General features: G+C 41.1%; 1 protein-coding gene across 1 annotated transcript in view; it reads left to right on the top strand.

Annotated features, from left to right (window-relative positions):
- Positions 1-21,180, top strand: part of grik2 (glutamate receptor, ionotropic, kainate 2) — a 192,453-nt gene that overhangs the window by 77,040 nt on the left and 94,233 nt on the right. The window contains exons 5-7 of the mRNA XM_061234317.1: positions 1,141-1,322; positions 4,289-4,342; positions 5,799-5,972. Coding sequence (XP_061090301.1) covers positions 1,141-1,322; positions 4,289-4,342; positions 5,799-5,972 — 410 coding nt within the window. The remainder of the gene's footprint in view (positions 1-1,140; positions 1,323-4,288; positions 4,343-5,798; positions 5,973-21,180) is intronic.

Genomic DNA, 21,180 nt, shown 5'->3' with positions numbered 1-21,180 from the left:
AATGACTTATCAAACAAGTTTCTTGGGTAAAGAAGTTACAAAGTCTCTGACAGAGTGATCTTGACTTCTATCTCCACACACTGGACAAAATCCTCTTTGATGGGAACGGAGCACGCTTCCATCTCTGGACAAATATCCTCTGCTGTTCTTAAAATGATATAAGGGAGGCTCTTTGCCCATCAATCATTGTTTCTTTTTGGACATTTTGAGTGTTTCTGGGTTATTTTGATGTTCACGTGGCACGTGATTGATGTGCTCGCTGTTGCGGCAGAAGGAGGGTGACGGCTTCACGTCGAGCTTGTGAGATGGAGTCGCTTTGGAGCTAGGAATTAAAAATGGGAGCGTGCGCTCTGCTCTGCATGACAGACTCCGAGAAATGAATTTCATTAAAATTAGAATGACATTAGACATCTATTCATAGGGCCTCCTTATCTCCCTCTAATTAAAACCAAAGGAATCAAATAAATGGGATATAACTTCAATTATTGTAGTTACATATTTTTTGTTTCGTTATTGAAATGAGGAGCTGGCATTAAAACCAGTCCACCAACCTGCTAATGATCCTGGGATTCTGAAGGAGATATCCCCAAATGTGAAAACAAATTGGAATGTTTCCATAAGCATTTCTCCGGTATTGCCTGCAAGGGTGAGCAAAAAACTGGGTACAGATCTTATTTTCTTATTTTCTTTTTTTCTCGAAGGAATAGATATTCCCTGAGAATTTGTGACAGCATAGATTGTGACAGTAACTTTGAGTAGCTATGTATCATACTGTCTCTGGGGATTGGCAGCAATGGGTTTGAAGCCTGTAAATTCTATACTGTATGACATGGACTTGTTTCTGTTCAAGGCTGTTTACGGGATTGCTACCGTGTTACTCTACATCTATATCTCTCAGTCGCTTTCTCTCTATCTCTCTCCACTCTTTATCTTTCTACCTCTCTCTCCCTCTGTGACCTTATCATACTCCTCTCTCCTTTCTTGCACTCTCTTTCTGCCTCCAAACATACATAAAATTCAATATGCTTTATTTACATGGAATACATACCATGGAATATTTACAACACACTGGATATAAATTGACAGAACAACATAGATACTTCATCTCTGTGTGTTTCTTCTCCTTATTTCCCTCCCCAGGGCTCATCCGGTTACAGGAGCTCATCAAGGCACCGTCTCGTTACAACATCCGCTTGAAAATCCGGCAGTTGCCGGCAGAGACGAAAGATGCCAAGCCCCTGCTGAAAGAGATGAAGCGGGGGAAGGAGTTCCACGTCATCTTTGACTGCGGACACGAAATGGCCGCAGGGATTCTCAAGCAGGTGAGCCCGTGTCCTGTTTTCATACCCCCAAACTCCCATACTCCACAAACCGCTACCCCACTCGCCGTCTCCTGTCTGCAAAGACTGCCATCCCCCAATCCCTGGTCTCCAAAGACTGCCCCTCCCTTCAAACTCACTGCCCCTCTCCCATGTGTGACCAGCTACTGAATGCCCTCAATCACTGCCCGGGCTCTTCTCTCTGTCTGAATGTTTTGCAATAAAGGGAAATGTATTATCTTCATTATCTTCAACTACCCAGCTTGCCGTCACAGAAAATGAGCTTTATGTGATTTTTAGTTGGTAGGGGTTAGGATATTATGATGAGGATATGTATTTTCAAATCAACAGTATCCCAGAGCTTGTTAAGCCATCTGATAAAGAAATGTGACTTCTGATTAAAATGTGTTCCTCTGCTGTTCCTGTGTGTGTGTGTGTGTGTGTGTGAGTGTGTGTGTGTGTGTGTGTGTGTGTGTGTGAGTGTGTACGCATGTGTGAGTGAATGTGCAGGCATGAGTGCATGCGCGTGGCTCTGTTTTCTTATTGGTCTTTGATTTTTTCTACTTTCTCAGAGGAAATGTAGATCTTTTAAAGACCTCTTTTTGGGTTGTTGGATTTCAATTACACTGCTGTGAAAATCGATGTTTTAAAACGTAAAGTTAATTAAAAGCAGTCGTGTTTCCCCTCCGCTTTCAGGCATGCATTAAAAATTAAAGATACCATGATTCATCTGGCCATTCACAGGCCTTTTTATCAATTGCCAAATAGTGGATTTGTAATGAAGGTCAAGGGCACCTATCATTGGTGGCAAGTAGGATATGTTACTGTAATGAGCGGTAATAAAAGGAGCTTCATTTTGTATGATCCTGCTAATCACCTGGTACATTTCTCTGTGCAATGTTCTAATAACTCTGCTCGGCCTGACACTTCCTAGAATCCTTCAACTAACTGGCTATTTGATTGCTTCAATCATTTCTCATCCTAGTTAATATTAATAGCGGTGGGAAGCCATTTTACTGGCCTTGTCTTGGAGGCAGAGATTCAGGGTTTACTCTGTTCATTTCCCTTAGGCCAGGAATAGTTCAGTACATGTTGACTGGTATGTATGGCTTTAGAGAGATTCTCACTTGATGCTATAGGTGCAAACATTCCTGAAGTGTTTCCTTATGTGTTTCCATTTCATCCTGTAACATTACAACCTGACACAGGGAGGTAACACCCAAATGTACACAAATTTACACAAATGGAGGTAAAACACAAATAGGGTATGTAACATGCTATCTAGGCAGTATTCAGATTCATCCTGTTACTGGTCCACCAGAACTCAAGGAATTGATCCAATATGCCACTAGCTGTGGATGTACAGTTTAGATCCCCTTCCTTGCCAACAAAACACCATTAGTCTCTAATATTGGCAGAGAGCTTGCAAGCCTAACCAGCTTATAGCTATGAATTTTCAGGAGCTGGAAAACAGTACACATCTTACAAATAAAGGTCTGCTACTTTGGATGTGTTATGGGGGCTGTACATTAGTGCTGCCTGTAGTGTAGCGTAGTACATGATGTGTATTCGTCATCCTGGAGTTACACAAATGTGACCTGCTCTACCAAAATCAGTTGCTCCCAAAACGTATTTTGAGTTTTAGAAACAAACTTTCTAATGATACTGAAGTTATCTCTCTACTTCAGATATCAAGGGAGTTGTGTCCCCTTTGATTTTTGAGTACCACCAAATAATGTTTTTGAGAAAAAAGGCTTCAAAGTTCCGTCGCAAGAGTTACGTGAGGCTGGGCATCTACCATCACTGGGCTAACAAAACTCTGTCATTTTATGTATAAACACTTTAAAACTATATTTTTACTCTGAACATTTAATCTTGACATTAGCCCATACAGACCATGAAAGCAAATACATTAACATGTAGCCACAAACGCGGATGACGTGGTTGTTTGTGACTGGTGAACAGTGACAAGCTGGCGGGACTCCAAACAATGCACAACTCCGGTGTTACTTTCACTTTGACATCTTGCATTTAAAAGCTTAAAAACTATTTTTGAATAGTTCAACTCTGAATTTGGCATTAAGGCATGCAGATTATGAAAGCCAAGATATTGTTTGATAAAATGAAGATGAAAGCCTAAAACAGCCAAAATCTTTTACAGACACACAGATTTATGTGAAATTGGCCATCGCGACTTATGACTGATTATGATAAAAGAACATGTCACAAATGTTTATTATTTTCGTTATATTCTAGCTACACACTTACACAGTTGGTCAAAAATTAAGGGTCTGAATATTTTTATGGTTTAGATGGAGCAAATAGCCAGAAACTTTTCTGCAACTCCTGGACCAAGGGTAATGGTACCCTAATGGTACAGTCTGACAGAGGACAGACAGGATGACATTTCTAGGTCAGGATTAGGTAGTATTAGGTAGAGGCACTCTCCACACTTGGAGCCCTGTTGTTTCAGAGATACATTAATGTGACTTGGCTATGAACAGGAACACTGCATTTTGCTTTGCTCCGTATTAAATTGTCTCATCAACAGTCAGAACACACACACCTTCCTTTAGATGCTAGGTGCAAATATTCAGGAGAATTTTTTGTTGAGGTAAAAAAATTATGATGTGGTCATATACTGTTTTATAGCTTCACCCAGCTGTCCCCCCAACCCCCAACCTGCTCTCTCCAACCCAAAGTTATTAAATAATAATACATAAATAAATAAATAAACAAACGTCTCCTGCTACGTAATTTTTCTTTGACATATTTATCTCGCAGCATAATTATTTGTGACACAAACAGTCTTTTCCCTCCTTTTTCTGGAGTTGATCCAAGATGCAACTTCAACTAGATTCTCTCTAAAACACTCCGTCTGTTGATATTAGGTGTGTAACTTGCTTTGCTGCAGGAAAAATGCTAATATCCTAACGGGCCACTGGTGTGCGTTTGTGTGTTTTCTACAGGCACTTGCCATGGGGATGATGACTGAATACTACCACTATATCTTCACAACTCTGGTGAGCAATTTCACAACACAAAGCTGCTTGGCTCCAGTGAGAATATGCTTATGGATTTTTGTTTCCATAGCCTTTTTTTCCAGAGCTGAGGGTACATGCATGCGGGTGTTTGTGTTCTGAGAATACAGTGATTGTTTTTTTTGGATTGTTTGTTTTATTCAGATTTTTTCTCAGCAGTGTTGGTGTGAACACAGTGCTTTTTCTCTCACAAGGATAAGGAAAACCATATCCATTCCTTGTGAGATGAAAAAAGCAACACAAATAGATAGCATTTTTATATGCAAGTATCCAAAACTGTTTTTGTAATACTTTTGCATTTAATCAAAGGAAACCCCCATTGAAGCACCTAAGAGGCACTGTATTTTAGTTCTTTTTTTACACATTCCATCTCCCCCTGTATTTTTGATGATAGCAATAAATTGATATTAGTAAAGATTGAAGTCGCTGGGCTTTCAAGCCAAAGAATGCTGTATAACATTTTTAGCTCATCTTGCATTATCATATTTTTTTCCATTTGTATTTGGAGATGAGGTGTTTTGGTAATATTTCTGACATGTGTTGTGTTAGTGATATGCATTGATTGTAGCAAATGTCCCTCAAGACAAAATCACGTTAAATGTACCTTTTCACATATGAAACTCACAATTTGAAGCGAACAACATTTACATTAGACTAACATAATCTTCCATGGGACTCATGCACTAGGGAGAGGATGATGTTGTGTATGCGTTGTTTGAAATGGAAGTGAGATCAGTCCATGATTGGATCTCAATGCAGACAGTGCAGACGCATGTTAATGCCAGGTGTAAATGTAATCTGGCAAAATCATATGCAGATACAATCTAGGAACAAGATCAATCTAGGCATGTTAATGCCAAATGTAAAGGGGTCAAAGTGTAAATTAACAGCTCTTGGTGGAACAAAACAGAAGGAGAGTTTGTCTTTCCTTCATGAATGTATTAGCATTAATGTGAACAAGTGAGGAAAAAGAAAGGAGGAGAGGGAAGAGGGAAGTAAAGTAGACTGATCCCACAATGAATTTGGCAGAAACAAGGCCCAGAGCCGTGAATTTAATTCACCCACCAGAAACCACACACCAGCCATAGAGAGCCCACATATGGCACTCATTTTCTGCCAAATTCGTCTCGCAAATGCTTGTGTAATTTCCTGGAGATTATTTTGTGGAGAGATAGATAGGGAGAGAGAGAGCAAGAGAGAGAGCAGAAGATCACAAGAAAGTGGTATGAAGGCAAAAGAAGACCTAAAAGAAAATGGAGGGAAACAAGTACGATTGTGGGTGGGTGTCAGCACTGTCTCAAATCTCTAGAATATGATTCAAAAAGCTCCAAATCATTAACATTTTTGAACCTGGATACATCCTATGATGGATTTTAATTCTTAAAACATTTTGCAACCTGATTTCTGTGGTGGTTAATGGATCCTCTTCCTCTCAAAGGACCTCTTTGCCCTGGACGTGGAGCCATACCGCTACAGTGGGGTGAACATGACAGGGTTCCGGATCCTCAACACGGAGAACACCCAGGTCTCCTCTATCATCGAGAAGTGGTCCATGGAGCGGTTGCAGGCTCCGCCCAAACCGGACTCAGGCCTACTGGATGGATTTATGACGGTAAACACACTGAAAATAACATCAAAGTCGAAAAATACATTACTTTTTCTGCATGGCTTTGTTTTTATGGAATGACGTCCCCTGATATTGTATGCATTTTAAATGACTGTTCTCTTAGCTCTCTATTATGCAACACTTACCCTGTCTTGGCTAGGGTTCACTTATGAAAGTGATTTTAATTATTATATAAAGAAAGGTTTTACACATACACACATACACACACACACACACATACACACACAGAGACACATACACAAACATACACACACATACACACACAGAGACACACACACACACATACACACACAGGCACACACACACATACACACACTAAGTCTATTTTAACTGAGGCAGTATAACTTGGTTTATGAAGCCTCGCTATTTCATTATTGTACGCCGTAGGTACATTTTCACTTCGTCGCACATACCTGATAAAGTCACATCACATTTAAACTCATAACCTTGTTATCGTAGGTCTAGAGCCATAGACTCACTGCTGGCCCATATTAATACCCCAGGTATCAGCTAAATGGCCAAAGACTGTAATGAGCATTTTTAGCATCGTTTCACTCAGGCATTTTAACTGGGAGCGTGGCCAAATATGTCTTCAGAACATGAAATTTGACTTTGGAGTTTAGCATGGCAGCCAAAACAACTATTTCATAAAAGATGCAAAAGCAAACTGTACAGTTTCAATGTACATTTTGTCGATACATAGAGTTTTTTTGTTGGCTCTTTTGTCTCTTTCACGTGGATGATGCAGGCTTGCATCTCACACAGCAGAAGTTAATGTTAGCCTGCTAGCTGATGCTCTAAGCTGTGGTGTGGAGGCCACCCTACACCCAAAGCCACACACTGGGTAAACATATTTTTAACACAGGAGACATTTAGGCCTCAGCTAGCACAGAGCATGGCTTAGCATGCATTCCCACCTCCAACACTCATTGTTTTTGTGACTATGCTACATTCATTTTGGAAGGAAGGAACAACATGATTCGCAACTGCATACCCGTTGTCTCAGTGTTTGTGTTCTAATCCCCCTCCCTCTCTGTTCGCCTAGCGCCCGGAAGAGATAAATAACAACATTAATTTCTGACCAAGCAAAAAAGATTTATGTATATGAAGATTGTCTGGTGACTAGCTTTTCAAGAAATTAATGGAATGTGAGTTAGAATGCAGGATTGATTAATTAGGCAAATGGCAATCAGTCAGCGCCTAATGCATATTGACACGGCGAAAGGTTTTTCGAACGTTTGATTAAGTGCTTCATTTGTACGTTTTATTTACGGCCCTCTGTCCTTAAGCACAGCCGCGTGAGAGAGACTTGTGGTCTGCTTCGTAACAGATTGGATTGAATGGGACAATAAAGACCAGAAATGATTTTGAGCTTAAGATCACATGGGTGATAATAGCCTAATGAGGTTCTCCACTTTGATGATTTTACTGCTTAGTATTAAGCGAGAAATAAAACGTAACAGTCAAAATGTAAGGAGTCATTCATAAAAAACTATTTTAAAACATATAACTTTTCCATAATGATAGAGGTTGTTATCATCTTTTTTCATTTTTTCCCCCCAAAAATTATTTGGCTATTCATTGGTTAACATGGCGTATTCATCTTTGGATTAGTCGCTGATGCTACCAGCAGAACAAATCATTCTTGGATTTCATGTCATTAAGGTGATTAATTAAATGAAAACCTATGTACTGTAGTGCATGGCAGGTGGAATATTACGGGTATTTCATGAATAAATGTGGAAACATACTTCTGTGCTGCTGAAGAGAAATTGATTAGTGCACTTTACTATGTTTAATCATATGCCTACATCGAGAAGTACTTTATTTTTTTATAAAGCCATTATTTATATTAGCTCCCCATTCTTTATTATATTGATATATGCAATCTACAGGAGAGAATTGTGAGTCGTTTTTAAAACAAGATTTTTTTTTACAGTTTGAGTTGTTAGTCCAAAGCCAACCTGAAGAAGAGGAGGCTCGTATTTGTCTGGTCTCTACCCTTTGATCATCCTAGCATGGCTGGCCTCTCTGAAAGCCTTTGCTTTCTTTGACGTAGCTCTCAGATAAGGCACAGAAATGACCTCAAGACAGCCAGAAATGGACTATAGGGTGTAGCAACATACAGTACCCACCTACTCCTACTGAAGTCTACACAGAGCAGCAATCTACATAAAAACATTATTTACATTGAGCAGGGTTTCTTAATTGGCACCGTTGTCCTTCAGAGAACATTTAACCTCATAATACTGTAAGTTATTACATGATATAATCAACCTATTTGTGCACTGTGTGCGTGGCTAAGAATATCACCCACTGGTGGGATCATTTTCCCTTGATACATTGCAGCAAACACTTTTTCTCGTCTCTGGTACTGTGACTTCAGTAATAAGAACATGGTGCAACAGCACATCTACTGGAAATAAACTATTGTTCTAAATGACCTGCTTATTATGTTTGCCTTTTGTGTAAATATAAATTTGTTTTTAAATATACATTTTTATGCACGAGTAGTTAAAAAAGAAGGGAATATTAACACATCTTCGTAATTTTGGCAAGGTGGTTAATATTTTGTTTGCGCCCAGTCCAATGTTAAGTCTACTTCTGAATTTTCTTCATGCAGTGATTAATCTTCCTCCAGAAAAAAAAAGCCTGCCCCAAGTCATGGCTTAACATGCATAATGGAAATGACCTAACAAGCTTGCCTGGGCTCATTAGCATAATTTTCCTCTCTGCTAATTGCTTTACCTTCTGTCTAATTTACTCAGTGGGCTCTAATCTTGTTCAGATTATGCTGCATCCAGAGCAGTGGTAGCCTTGAGTCTCTCTTTGTAAAGACAGCTCCTGGCCTTGGAGCTGGTCTTTTTCCTCCCCTTTGCTCTACTCAAGGTCGGGAGGAATTACAGGCTTCCATTGTCAGTCGCTTCCATTTATTTATTTATTTCTTTATTTCAGAGACGAGTGTTGAAACTAGAAGTGCTTCTTCATTGTGGGGCCTAAATGGTTCATTCCAAATAAAACCCCCCTTTCAGTTGGACTCTTCCTCAGTAGAAAAGCCTGTTCAGTCTTCAATCTATTGTTTGCAATGAGAGAGGGGCGACATGGCTCAGGTGGTAAGAGCAGTCGTATGGCAGTTGTAGGGTTGCCGGTTCGATCCCCCACCCGGGCTGTGTCGAAGTGTCCCTGAGCAAGACACCAAACCCCCAAATGCTCCTGAGGAGCTGGTTGGTACATTGCATGGCAGCCAATCGCCGTCGGTGTGTGAGTGTGTGTATGAATTGGTGAATGAGAAGCATCAATTGTACAGCGCTTTGGATAAAGGCGCTATATAAATGCCAACCATTTACCAGGGAAGAGGTGTTAAAGGAATCGTTAAAGGAATACTTTGGCATTTCCTAAACTGGATCTTTTTAGGTTCTTCTTCCAGCCTAGCCGAAACTAAACAAAACTAAAATTACTACAACAGCTGGAATGATTTGGTTGACAGCCACTTCCATGACAATTAGTTCAGTCGTCTTTAGCCTAGATAATTAAACTTCAAAATATCCCAATCACAGAGCAGTGTTCAACATAGCGTTAAATTGACAGACTATATTCTGTCTTATTGCATTCTTTTTCATTATTTGCGGGTCTCTTATTTTGTTTGATGCATCTGATATTTTGAAGCACTCATAATGACACACCAAATTACATTTAATTTAAGAATGACATAATTCAGTTCTGACCAGAGGGGTGGGCTATATCACAAAGCTGGATTACTGAGTCAGCTGGATAAATTCACTGAGTAAAACCCGGAACCCCTCCAAAACTGGAACAGGGACTGAAGTAAAAACAGCCGTTCCATGTTTTACTCTGTTAACTTATCCAGCTAACTCAGCAATCCTGCGTTGTGATATGCCCCCCAGAGGATGCCATTTTAACGGTATAATATAATGTTATAGTTAGTTTGTTATCACTTGTCAGCAGAAGCAAAGTAATCAAGAGAGCAGAGAATTCTAGCAACAGGCCATTCCCCTGTATAGCAACTATCATAAAGTGTCATTGGGGCCCAGATTTTGAGGTTTTCTGGATGGTGGCCTTCAAGGTACAAACAAAATTGATACATTTTATGTTTCTTAGCGATATGAAATCTTATATTGTATGTGTTATTGAATGTGTGTGATGTGTTATTCCTAAATATAATTCACTGATACATTTTGACTCGACAAATTGATTTGACAATTTTTTGGACAAACGTCTGTGCGAATACACACGGACTAGTAGATTTATGTTGTCATGGGAGGGAGGCCATTTTGTTTTCTTAAAAAACTATGTAACAGCTTGCTTACTTCAAAGGAATATGAAAAAACACATCCTGCATTGTGGAGGAAGGGACAACATGTTATTCAGCATTTTCTAATTGTGTGTGAGAGAGAGAGTTAGAAAGAGAGAGATAGATAGATCACAGAAAAGTGGTATGAAGGCAAGAGAAGACCTAAGATAAAATGGAGGGAAACAAAGCGAAGTGTAGAACAAGAGAGAAAAGAGAGAGGGAGGGGTTATGATTGTGCCCCTGTCCCTTTCCTTCCTTTGGCACAGTGGCTTTTCTGGAACAATCTGTCCATCAAAGGGCTCTCTTGGGGGTTCTGTGGAGTGCTGGCTGTCACAGAAACAGGCACTTTACCAGCGTGGAGTACAGGTCCCGTATCTTGAGCAGGAGACTTACAGCAGGTCAGACACCCGGCAACACACTGAATCAGAAATCCATGGAAACAAAGAGAAACATTATACCAGCTAAAACCTAAGGCAAAAACGCACAGGGCTTTGCCTGGAGATGAAGCGTGTTTATGTGCAGACCTCTTCTATATCTCCAGCTTCACAAGGACACGGATGAGGACTGAATTTTTCATCCAATAAAACAGAACTGACTACCTCAGGTAGGTTATTAAAAATAATCAGGATATTTGAAATGGAAGCCCTCCGGGCTATGTGTGAAGTGCAACCTAGAATTGACAACTGGATTCAGTTTAAGATCCTCATGATATGTTTGTATCCCAGTGTTATCCTATCAAAATCCTATCCTCCTGAATCAGGGGATATGGTATAGGTTGGTGTGATATTTGGAGTGCAAATCAAAGGGCCAATCAGCACGTTAACTATATATACAGTTGTATATTTACTGAAGTAATCAGACCTGGGTCAAATATGTTTTGGATATATTATTTTTCATATTTTTCTGTGCTCGATTGATCTTGCCTGGTGCCAACTAAGAGTACAAATAGGCGGGGTTGGCACTTTTGAGTGTATTTCATGCGTTCCAATACACCAGACATGGTCAGTAAAGTGTAGAAAGTATTTGAATGCAAAGCAATTATGTATTTGACCCAGGTCTGGAAGCAATTCAGGTTAAAGACCCTGCTCAAGGCTACAGCAAAATGCTCCACTGGTTTGCAGCCAGCAATATCTTGCAGGCCCAGTTCCATAACCATTACACTACAGTGTCAGCAGACAATGGCTGACTGAAGACAAATATGCTGGACAGTAGAAGGTCATGCAAGAAAGAAGGAAGGTTGCATGACTATTTTCCTTGTTACAAATAGTAATAGTAATTATAGATTTTATTTTAAAACCATCCCATCAAAAAACTTAAAATTGAAGTTTTCTTTTACAACACAATACCAAAAAAAAGCATTGTAGACACCGTAAAATAGAGGGAATCAATCAATTGAGACACCAGAGCAACAATCGTTTAGAAGTGAAGTTTATTAGGTTTAGCAGGACTGGTGACAGCTTGGGGCTATCTGAACTCCCAAATCTGTGATGGAAAAGAAGCAAGCAACAAAAACAACGTTTGGACAAAAACAGTGACCCTGCCACTACCCACAAATTAAAAACCTGTTAGAAGAGAGAGGCGGCTGCTCTCTGTCTGTCCGCGAGCCGTTGGTTTTGGATTTGGATTTGGATCTCTGATTTGGCCTCCATTTTGCCACATGCCGCGTGAAGCGTTTGGATAATACTCATCAGGCTTTTTTTCTTCTTTTCGGTAGCTGGGTTGTTGCAGGCTCCAGCTGGCATTGTATCCCGCCTCTCGCGTGCCAGATCAATGCATGGTGCCACCAAGTGGACCCTGTGACATCACGGTCCCCCACATCCCGTCTGCTTTAGCTATTCTCCCTGACACGCTGCTCTGAAAATGCCTTAAATCGACTTTGGATTGATAGTTGTTTTATTGGTTCCGCCCAGCCTTTTTTTTGTGTGAATGCCTGTTCCAATTGGTTCATACTTCCCCCTTCATACTTCAAGGCCTCTCCACTATAGTTCATATTTTTGCTGTCAAATTTCGCATGGAAATGAGTGCTATACCTTGCCCTTTTCTGATACTACAAGGTCCATCGTGATGAAACCTTGTCCTGTCAATTTTCACAGACTGTACTGTAGTTTGTCTATATTTGCTGCTCCCCTCTCTCTCTTCCATATTGAGTCTGTGACTCATCGAGCAGGCACTGTGATATTTGTAGTGCAGTTTGCAATATCAATATTGTTAGGTTACTGTTTGTTACCAACGAGGCATGCTTGGCTTTCATCTGTCTGTCAAATTAAGACAATAATGTGACACCAGCTAGCCCTCTTCTCAGACAGATCTCCTGGGACAGCTCAGAAAAGAGGCGGATGATTCATTTGCTCTGTTTTTTTGTACAATTTTAATCAAGATTGAATATTTACATGCAGTTAGTCATAAATGTGCTTCTTTATTTATTTATTTCCTTAAGCTGAAAAATGACTCAGCATCGTGCAAAGATACATTTGTTCAATTTTTAACGAAACAGTTAATAATTGAACACAGAAATGAGTGAATGAATGGATGTACAGCTGGAAAGCTGCTGTGTAGCCTACCTGTCAGGTATCCAAGGTGACAGGTATCCTTGGAGACAGGTAACCTGGGAGACAGATTTGATCCTCTGTATTTAGGACACTGAGCTGGTAACCCTCCCCCCCTCTCCTCCACCTCATTTCCCCCCTCCGTCATTCTCACTCAGGGCTCTGGAAGCTTCTGATCTTCCCTCAGGAACGTGTTACTTGTCACCTGTCACATCTCACACACTTCCCAGGAGAACAAGAGTCAAGTGTCTGCTTTTCTTTCACAATCTTACTCTCTTCGTCTGTTTCTTTTCCCTGTCCTCCTTCCCATCTCCCAGAGTCGCCCCGGAAATCTCTTCTCCTCTCCGTCTTTCTGTTTTTCTCCTCCTCAGCCTGATTCACACTCACTGACTCATACATTCTCCCTTTGGTTCATCCTGTCTTCCTCCTCTCGCTCGGTGCATAACTGAAGTGAATCACTTTTTTTTGCTGAAATAACTTCCTGTTATGCAGCGTATACAGTATTAGGAGTATATTGTGCATGAATTTGAGTGATGTTATTTGTAACTATTTATGGCAATAGATGAGGGAACAGGTCTGGGCACATGCAGTACAGTATATAATTATTCTCTTAATTGGAAAAAAATTGCGAAGTGCATTCAGGCCATCGTGCGTCATGCTTATGTCTGATACTTAAAAATAATTCATGTGCACGCCCACGCACAAACACACACGCACACGCACGCTCACACACACACACACACACATACACTCATACACACACGCACATGTACACGCAGATACACACACACATACACACACATACACAGTGAACCATATATCGGATCATAATAGTGAAATGCAGCCTCCTTTTGTTTCAATGTTGGACTATAACATGCCACGGTCAATGAGCTGGGTTAGCCAGTGCCAGAAACGTTCTTTAGATCATTTACCCACGATGACACATTCCCAGGCTAAGTGTCGGTGACGCTCCCTGATCTTCACAGCCGTGGCGGTGGCAGGAATCGCTCCTGACACCGACGGGGGCACGCTGAAGCCAGCCTCCATGATGGCGAAGAAAAGCCAACTGACTCACGGAGCCAGAGAATTTTCAGAAAAACAAGATCTGTCACCCACACATCAGTCCTGAGGAGGGGTGGATCAGCACCGTGGTGTGCGGTAGTGGTGATACCTCCCTGAGCCGCGGGGCCACCGCTGTGATGTTCTGGGGCTGTCACCAACACTTCCAGTTTGGTGTCCCTAACCACAATTTCATTCAGTTTGTTTATTTCAGATGAGTTATGAAACAGATCATATTTCAGGAGGGTTTTTTCTGTTTTTAATTTGCGGGAAAGGGCCCTCTGATTCAACCAAATGCTTAAAGTTATTAGCTCCTCTCCTGACATTGCATATTAATTATGGCGTTTTTGGGTTCTGCTTGTTAATGACTCTATTACAGCTCTGTTTAGGGCACCAGCTGACACTTAGAACCGCCAGTGCAGTGGACAGACAATTCAAGACCTGCACATTTGTATGCGTGTCACAGGGGTTAATGTTTTTTAATTGGAAAAAAAGCCCTTCTTAAGGACGTTGCAGATTTACGCTTCAAAGGGAGATCAAAATGTTGTGCTTAAAGAAGAAGGGCATGCAATTACTGGAGGCCTGCTACCCTCTCCAGCTCAACTCGTCATGCCTGATCATAACTACGTCAGGCGGATCCTTTCCCTTAAAGCCCTCTTAATCGGGCTCGATTCATCCTGTGGATACTGGGCAATCCCTCACAAAATGGCCACCGCTGCCAATAAGCTGCTCTCTCTTCTCCAGAGAAGCATGCAGGAATATGGCCTGTGTGATCTCTCCCCTCCCTCCTCCCCCCTTTCTATTGCTCTCTCACTCCCTCTTTCAAGTCTGTCAGCTCACATGTTTTACAAATACTTGTTTTCCCAGGTGGATATTTCTACTGAAGCGGGTACCTGACAAAATGGTTGAAAGGCAAAACAGGGGGTAGAGGATGGAAGTGGCAGTGGGGTAGAGGAAGGAAGGGGGTGTGGGTGTAGTGCACAGTACAGTAATAAAAATAATTTTATCAAAATGTGTTTCAACTCCGATTTAAAGAAATCCCAAATGTTTTATACACTAACAAATATGTACGTTCTCATGAATTTTGGTCATTATAGTAATTCCTTATGTATTGATGCCAATGCGTAGCTATTTTCAGCTCTGGATCAACGAAAGTGAACCTGTAAGAGGATAAAATATTTCAGTGAAAGTAACTGAATACAGAGTAACAGATTGCAGCATGTGTCAGGTCTATATTTGCAGCTTGATGCATAAGGTAGCTTAAAAATAGTCGACAATCACAGAAAGGCTGTGAATGACATTTTCTGTTTGTTGATCTGACATGAAAAAGAAGCAAGCTATGTCAGGTGCCTACTGACCATCTGTAGTGAAGAGTGGAATGTGCAGTGGAATGATTCGTTAATAGGTGATCGTAATATGAAATTACAATGTTGAGCTCAGCGTTTTTCACAGAACACTTTCACAAAGACACATTACACAGTAACAGAAGGGCAAAAGGGGCAAAAACCAGGCCTGAACCCCAAAATAGCAAGCACATGAGGTATATAAAAACTCTCCAGTGGGGAGAAAAACACTCAAACTTTGGTGAGAACAAACTCCCCATGTGAAGAAATCTTCAGGAGGAATGCAACTCTAGAGGGAGAGCCCATTCTCTGCTGGCCAGCATAATGTGTAAAGTAAAGGTAGAATGGATGTAACTTAATAATAGTAATAGTACAGTCACCTCTATGTGTAGTCACCTTTCTTCGCAGTGTCTGAAGTTATGTCCTCTAAAGGTCAGGGCATGTCCTGTTAATGTAACCTCTTAGCTGCTTAATGACTATGCCTGTAAGATATTTAAGAACAGCCCTGTTCTGCTTTATGTCCTTGCTGGATAACATCCAGTAGTGTTTCATGTTCAATTCTAGTCTACCTAAGCAGACCAGTAGGCACCCTGTAGCCTAGTGGCTAAGGTACGTGTCTGGGATCGAGAAGGTCGGTGGCTCAAGCCCTGGTGTAGCAATAATAAGATCCACACTGCATTTGGGCCCTTGAGCAAGGTCCTTAACCCCACATTGCTCCTGGGGGGATTGTCCCCTGCTTAGTCTAATCAACTGTAAGCCACTTTGGATGAGCATCAGCTAAATAACAAGTTATTATTATTCTACCAGATTTAGCATCCAACTTTACTTATTCTTTGGATTTAGAAATGTTCAAATAAATAAATAAATGTTGACAATAAAGAACCAACAGTAATTGACATCAACTTGAGATCTACCAAAGAATATTTGTAGATCCAGAAATAATTTGTTACCAATATGAATCAGAGAAGCATACTCTCTAGTTAGTTAGGTGCCTTTACAACTTTTCCATTTTTTGGTTACTTTTACCAGTTTAAGAAAGCATGGAATTAAATCTGTTGTGAGTCGATACAGCGCCTATTAGCAGAATGGCACAGATGTTTGTGAGTAGACTGTTCATATTAGTTCACTTGTGTTTACTGTAACTCTACAGGTGTTTGAAATGTATTTATTTATTTGAACATTTCTCCCCTATTCTACTCTGAGCATCTAGCTCTGCCACTATTGTCCTCCGTCACAATCTGTTCATAAAATGATAAATGAGCAGAAATGTGTTGAGGAATGTGAAGTCAGTAGACTCCGCCCTGTGGTCGTATGTGAAAATGCAGCTATCTTGCAGAAAGTTGCATTTGGAGATCGTACCTGATTCCCATTAAATTATCCTTTCGTAATCCGATCATCCGTCTATAAGCATAACCATTAGTTTAAGGGGATGAGGAGTGTTTATTTTATTCTACAGAAACATACATGCACATCTACAACAAATGCAAATTCCATTAATACAACCCAGTAGGTGATCAGATCAATGTATCAGCCGAATAGAATTACACATATGAACTTATTTTCTATGCTTGTTTTACAATTGGAGGCAAGTTACAGCTTACTCACCATGATAACACTTTGGACCTACATCCGTAATTGTCTTTGTCATTTGAGGGTCTTTGCAATGTGAGAAATATAATTAAAAGAAGCCTGCACGCCGTTCTAACATCTGTTACCTGCCACAGTTTGAAGGACCCCCCATCACATTTTTGGAATGTCATTACCCCTCTTTTTGGAACAGAAGCAATGATAATTTTTTGGAACAGCTGCTTCACGCTTCCATCGGTTTAAACACATAGGGGGAAAAAAACACAACACAAGTTATCGAGAAACTTTCATTAATAATGGGGTGGAAAATTCATACATGCATACATAATTGTGTGCATATTGAAACAGCAGCAGAATAAAAAAGCACACTTACTAGAAACTGTACAAATGTAATATAATGAAAATCCATCAATTCAAAAGTTTGCAATTGATAGATTCAGGACAGACACCATGTTTGGAGAAAATCCCACTGCTGATGTTGCTTGTATGTTTGCTTATATTTTGATTTCTGCCCACAAACATCTATTTGAGAGAATGAGTCCTCGATGTGTGTGACCATGGAATTCTTCCAGCGTTTCTGTTTGTGCGGGAGAACGGATAAGGATGGCTGATGTAAACATTTACTATTTCTATTTATTTATATATTTTTATGTTCTGAGATACCTTCCCACCACTGAGATGAATACAGAGCAGGAAGGCTTTGATTTATTGTGCTCATTCCGTACATATACAGATCTGAATTTCACAGGGTGGAAAACAAAGAGGTCGGGCTGATGCTATGGCTTGTGGGAGTGGGAATACAAAATAGGATTACGCCTCAGATGTTCCGGAGTAAAAAAAAAATATTAAAAAAATCCAAATGCGAAAACTTATTTTATTTTTCCCCTCCCTTTCCAGCCAAGTGCCGTTCTTCTGAAGGCGTCCCTGCAGAAGTGTGTCAATATGAAAAGGTTCTCTGGAGCCTGGGGCCGTTTCTCATGGTAACGATCCGGCGGCTGTAGTCGGTGATCTGGAAGATGCCACACTTGCGCTTTTTTATCTCTCTTCCTCTCTCTTTTTTTTTTACCATGGCCCTAGAGCCTCACGACAGCTGTGCTAGCTGAAGCTTTTAAGACGTGATCCACAGTGGCACAATCTCTGATTTGACAGTCCAGGAGATGGGGGGGAGGAGGTTAGAATTGTCAGCGGCCATTTTAAGTGTGGGACAGAGTATGGAGAAGAGGTATGCATGTGGTGTGGCGGGAAAAATTGAATTTACGTGACGGGTAGATTTCTCTGGACTGAATGAGGCCTGGTAATTGAAAGCAATACTGTTTCCGGTTTTTCTGAACAGAGGTGGTCAGTGGTGTAAAACCCAGCTATGACCTGCTTGAAATACCAGCTACCAGCCGTTTCAAAACATAGCTTGAGCTGGTCAAACCATGTTGAGTGTGTAGCTGGTCTAACTGGTCAACCAGCTACCAGCTGTTTTAAAACCTAGCTTGAGAGGTAGGGCTTGGGTCCGTGTGTGTAGGGGGCATGTCAAGATTAAGGAAAAAGCTCAGATTCTCCTTTGTGTAGACCCCTGAACCCAAATCCCATCGGTTTAATATTTCATTCTCCGCCCTACCTCAAACACCACCCCCCGCCCTCCATTACTCCATCCTTGCGTTTGAGGCAAATAAAACCTGAAACAAAGTGGTTGTGAAGTGTAGGAGATTAAGGACAGCTCCAGGTCAGCCATAAACCAGCAGAGCATAATTATATACTGTATGTATAAACAATCTATTTTTGAAAATGTGCCCTGAAAACTGCTCTGCTGATGAATGATTTACTATATATTTATTATTAATTACTTGAGAATAACTGCATCAGCTCATTTGGCACTTCGCTATGTATGTTTCTGGCATTATCGCAACAAACACACACTTGGATATATACACAGCACTCACAAGAGCGAACACTCACATGTACGCGTGCACAAACACGTCCATACACACATTCTCGTGGATTCACGCTGGTGCTTGTGCTTGCTTCTGCACTTTTTTCTCCGCCATTCTTCTCACACAATCAACAAGGGATCGATTAGTGTTTCAGAGAGGACAAATAATTCTGCCAGCCAATGGGTAATTCACGCTCACATTCAATTTGCAGCAGTCGTTGGGACCGGGGTGTTGGGCTGGAGGAGGTGGGTGGGGGAAGGGGGAGGGGTGTTCAACCGAATGTTTCGCTGGTAATTCAATTTGCTATAACTATCAGCAAACTTGTTAACTTAATGCTTTTATTGGTTCTTCTGTTTTAAACAGGAAACGCACAGTGACTTCCCCCCTGAATGGAGTCATTAACACAATAAGTTGAAATGGAATAGACACAAGCTGCTCAAGTGTGAAACTGGAGAGTTTGGGGTGCGTGGGGCCGGGGGGGGGGGGGGGGGGGGGGGTGCATGTAGAGAATGGGGAGGCCAGTGGGCGTGAGGGGCAAAGGCAGCAGGGGGCCACACAAGGTCTCTAATGGAAGCGTCATGCTGGGATAACTTTCTCGTCGTTTGGAAAAATAAATAAATAAATAAATAAATAAAGGAACGTAATGTGAGGAGATGGAATGCACTTTGTGGCACGAATGGCCCCTTGTAAACACATCACAACACTCGCAGGAGATTAGAATCCCAGGGCCACATAACGGCGAGACAGCGAAATGGAGGGTGAGGCAATGACATTAAAGAGTAAAGCGAGTCAGTGGGGAAAAAACAGATGACTTCCTATTTGATAGTCCATTGACTTCTCCGTTATTTCGGGTCTCCTCGCCCAGCCGGGGTCTTGGCTGTTCCCTTGTTCACAAGGAGGCCCCAGCGCACCAGTCTCGTTTCATCACAATGGGGTCACAGCAAAATCAGGGAAAGAAAAACGGCATGGTAAAGCAGGAGGCCATTCTGGCTCAAAACCAACCGCAATTTACTGCAGACAACACAGGGTGATTTCAGTAATACAGAGTGTGTGCCGGGAATGGGGAAACAGTGCAAACAGAGATTTTCTCAAAATGACAGAATGCATAAAAATGAGTTAGCTGGGACTTTAAAAATAAAAGTATCGTAGAGAAACATAAAATACCTGAATTTACTGGAAAATATAATCTCTTTATGTCCATTGAATTCACATTTCAGTGTTAAAAACCATGAGCTGCACGACTGCAGAATGTAATGTAATCTATTTTGTCATGAAATATTTACACTTAGTTTTTTTGGTTTGTTTATTTTTTTTAATCACATATCAGCAGGGGCAAATTCCCATTTCTCTCACACTCGCCCTCAAACATGCTATTACTACATGGTCTCCCAGACAAACACACACACAAATATAAGAACACATGTCAACACATATTGATGTGGGCCATGCTCATCATTTGGGTAGAGGTCAGGGTGTAACTGTGACCTGAGATTAGCTCTGCATAATGCAGTGTCACATTGGTCTGTCTCAGAGCTCAAGACAAGGAGCGACAGAGAAAATTAGGGGAGCGAGAGAGAGAGAGAGCGAGTGAAAGAGAGAGAGAGAGAGAGAGAGAGAGAGAGGGAGAGAGAGAGAGAGAGAGAGAGAGAAAGCGAGAGAGAGCGAGTGAAAGAGAGAGAGAGGGAGAGAGAGAGAGAGACTGATGCTGGGATAATGAGGCTCTCTGGAAACTGCATCTCGGATTGGGAATGTTTGCCAAACAAAGAGCCCTGCAAACTCAATTAAAGCCCAGATTTCCCACAGGAAGAGAGGGAATGTGAAATTATCCCTGCTTGTTAAACCTGTCACTTAATTTCATTCTAATTATTAGTTATGATCCCAGAGACCCCAAGGCTAATTGTTTTTCCCCCCCGTTCATTCCATTTTCCGTGACAGCGAGAAGGTTCTTTGTGAGTCTGCTGCATAGATTTTGTGATATTGTGATGTTTATTGACAGACCTGTGGCTTTTGGTAACCAGATCACTTAAGGCTGAGGGCTCCAATCGTTTAGGTTTATTTGGTTTGACAGCTAAATTTGTTCTGGAAGAATATGAGCTTCAGACATGGGGCACATTTGTTTTACAAGAAAGGGAGTGCGATTGTGACACATATCTGTCAAAGAAATTAAATATTACTCTCAATTTATGTACAGGAAAGAGTACATCCGTGTAAAAGACACAGATGTGGTGATTGATATTCTCCAGTGACAGAAAATGGTTTCCTCACACATGCAAAAACATGATTAGCAATGCATCAGTAACCTGCACTATTTTCAGGCTATTTCCCCACAGTTCAGTCTTCTGAAACACAATGTAGAAATGCCAGAGGAGGTTGCGCATGGAGGGGTACACTTCAAAATAGGGCGGCACGTTGAACACGGAGGAG

This window comes from Conger conger, chromosome 1 (genome assembly GCF_963514075.1).
Source record: "Conger conger chromosome 1, fConCon1.1, whole genome shotgun sequence".
Taxonomy (NCBI): domain Eukaryota; kingdom Metazoa; phylum Chordata; class Actinopteri; order Anguilliformes; family Congridae; genus Conger; species Conger conger.
The sequence above is the reverse complement of the archived record's forward strand: the minus strand, read 5'-3'. Positions and strand labels throughout refer to the sequence as shown.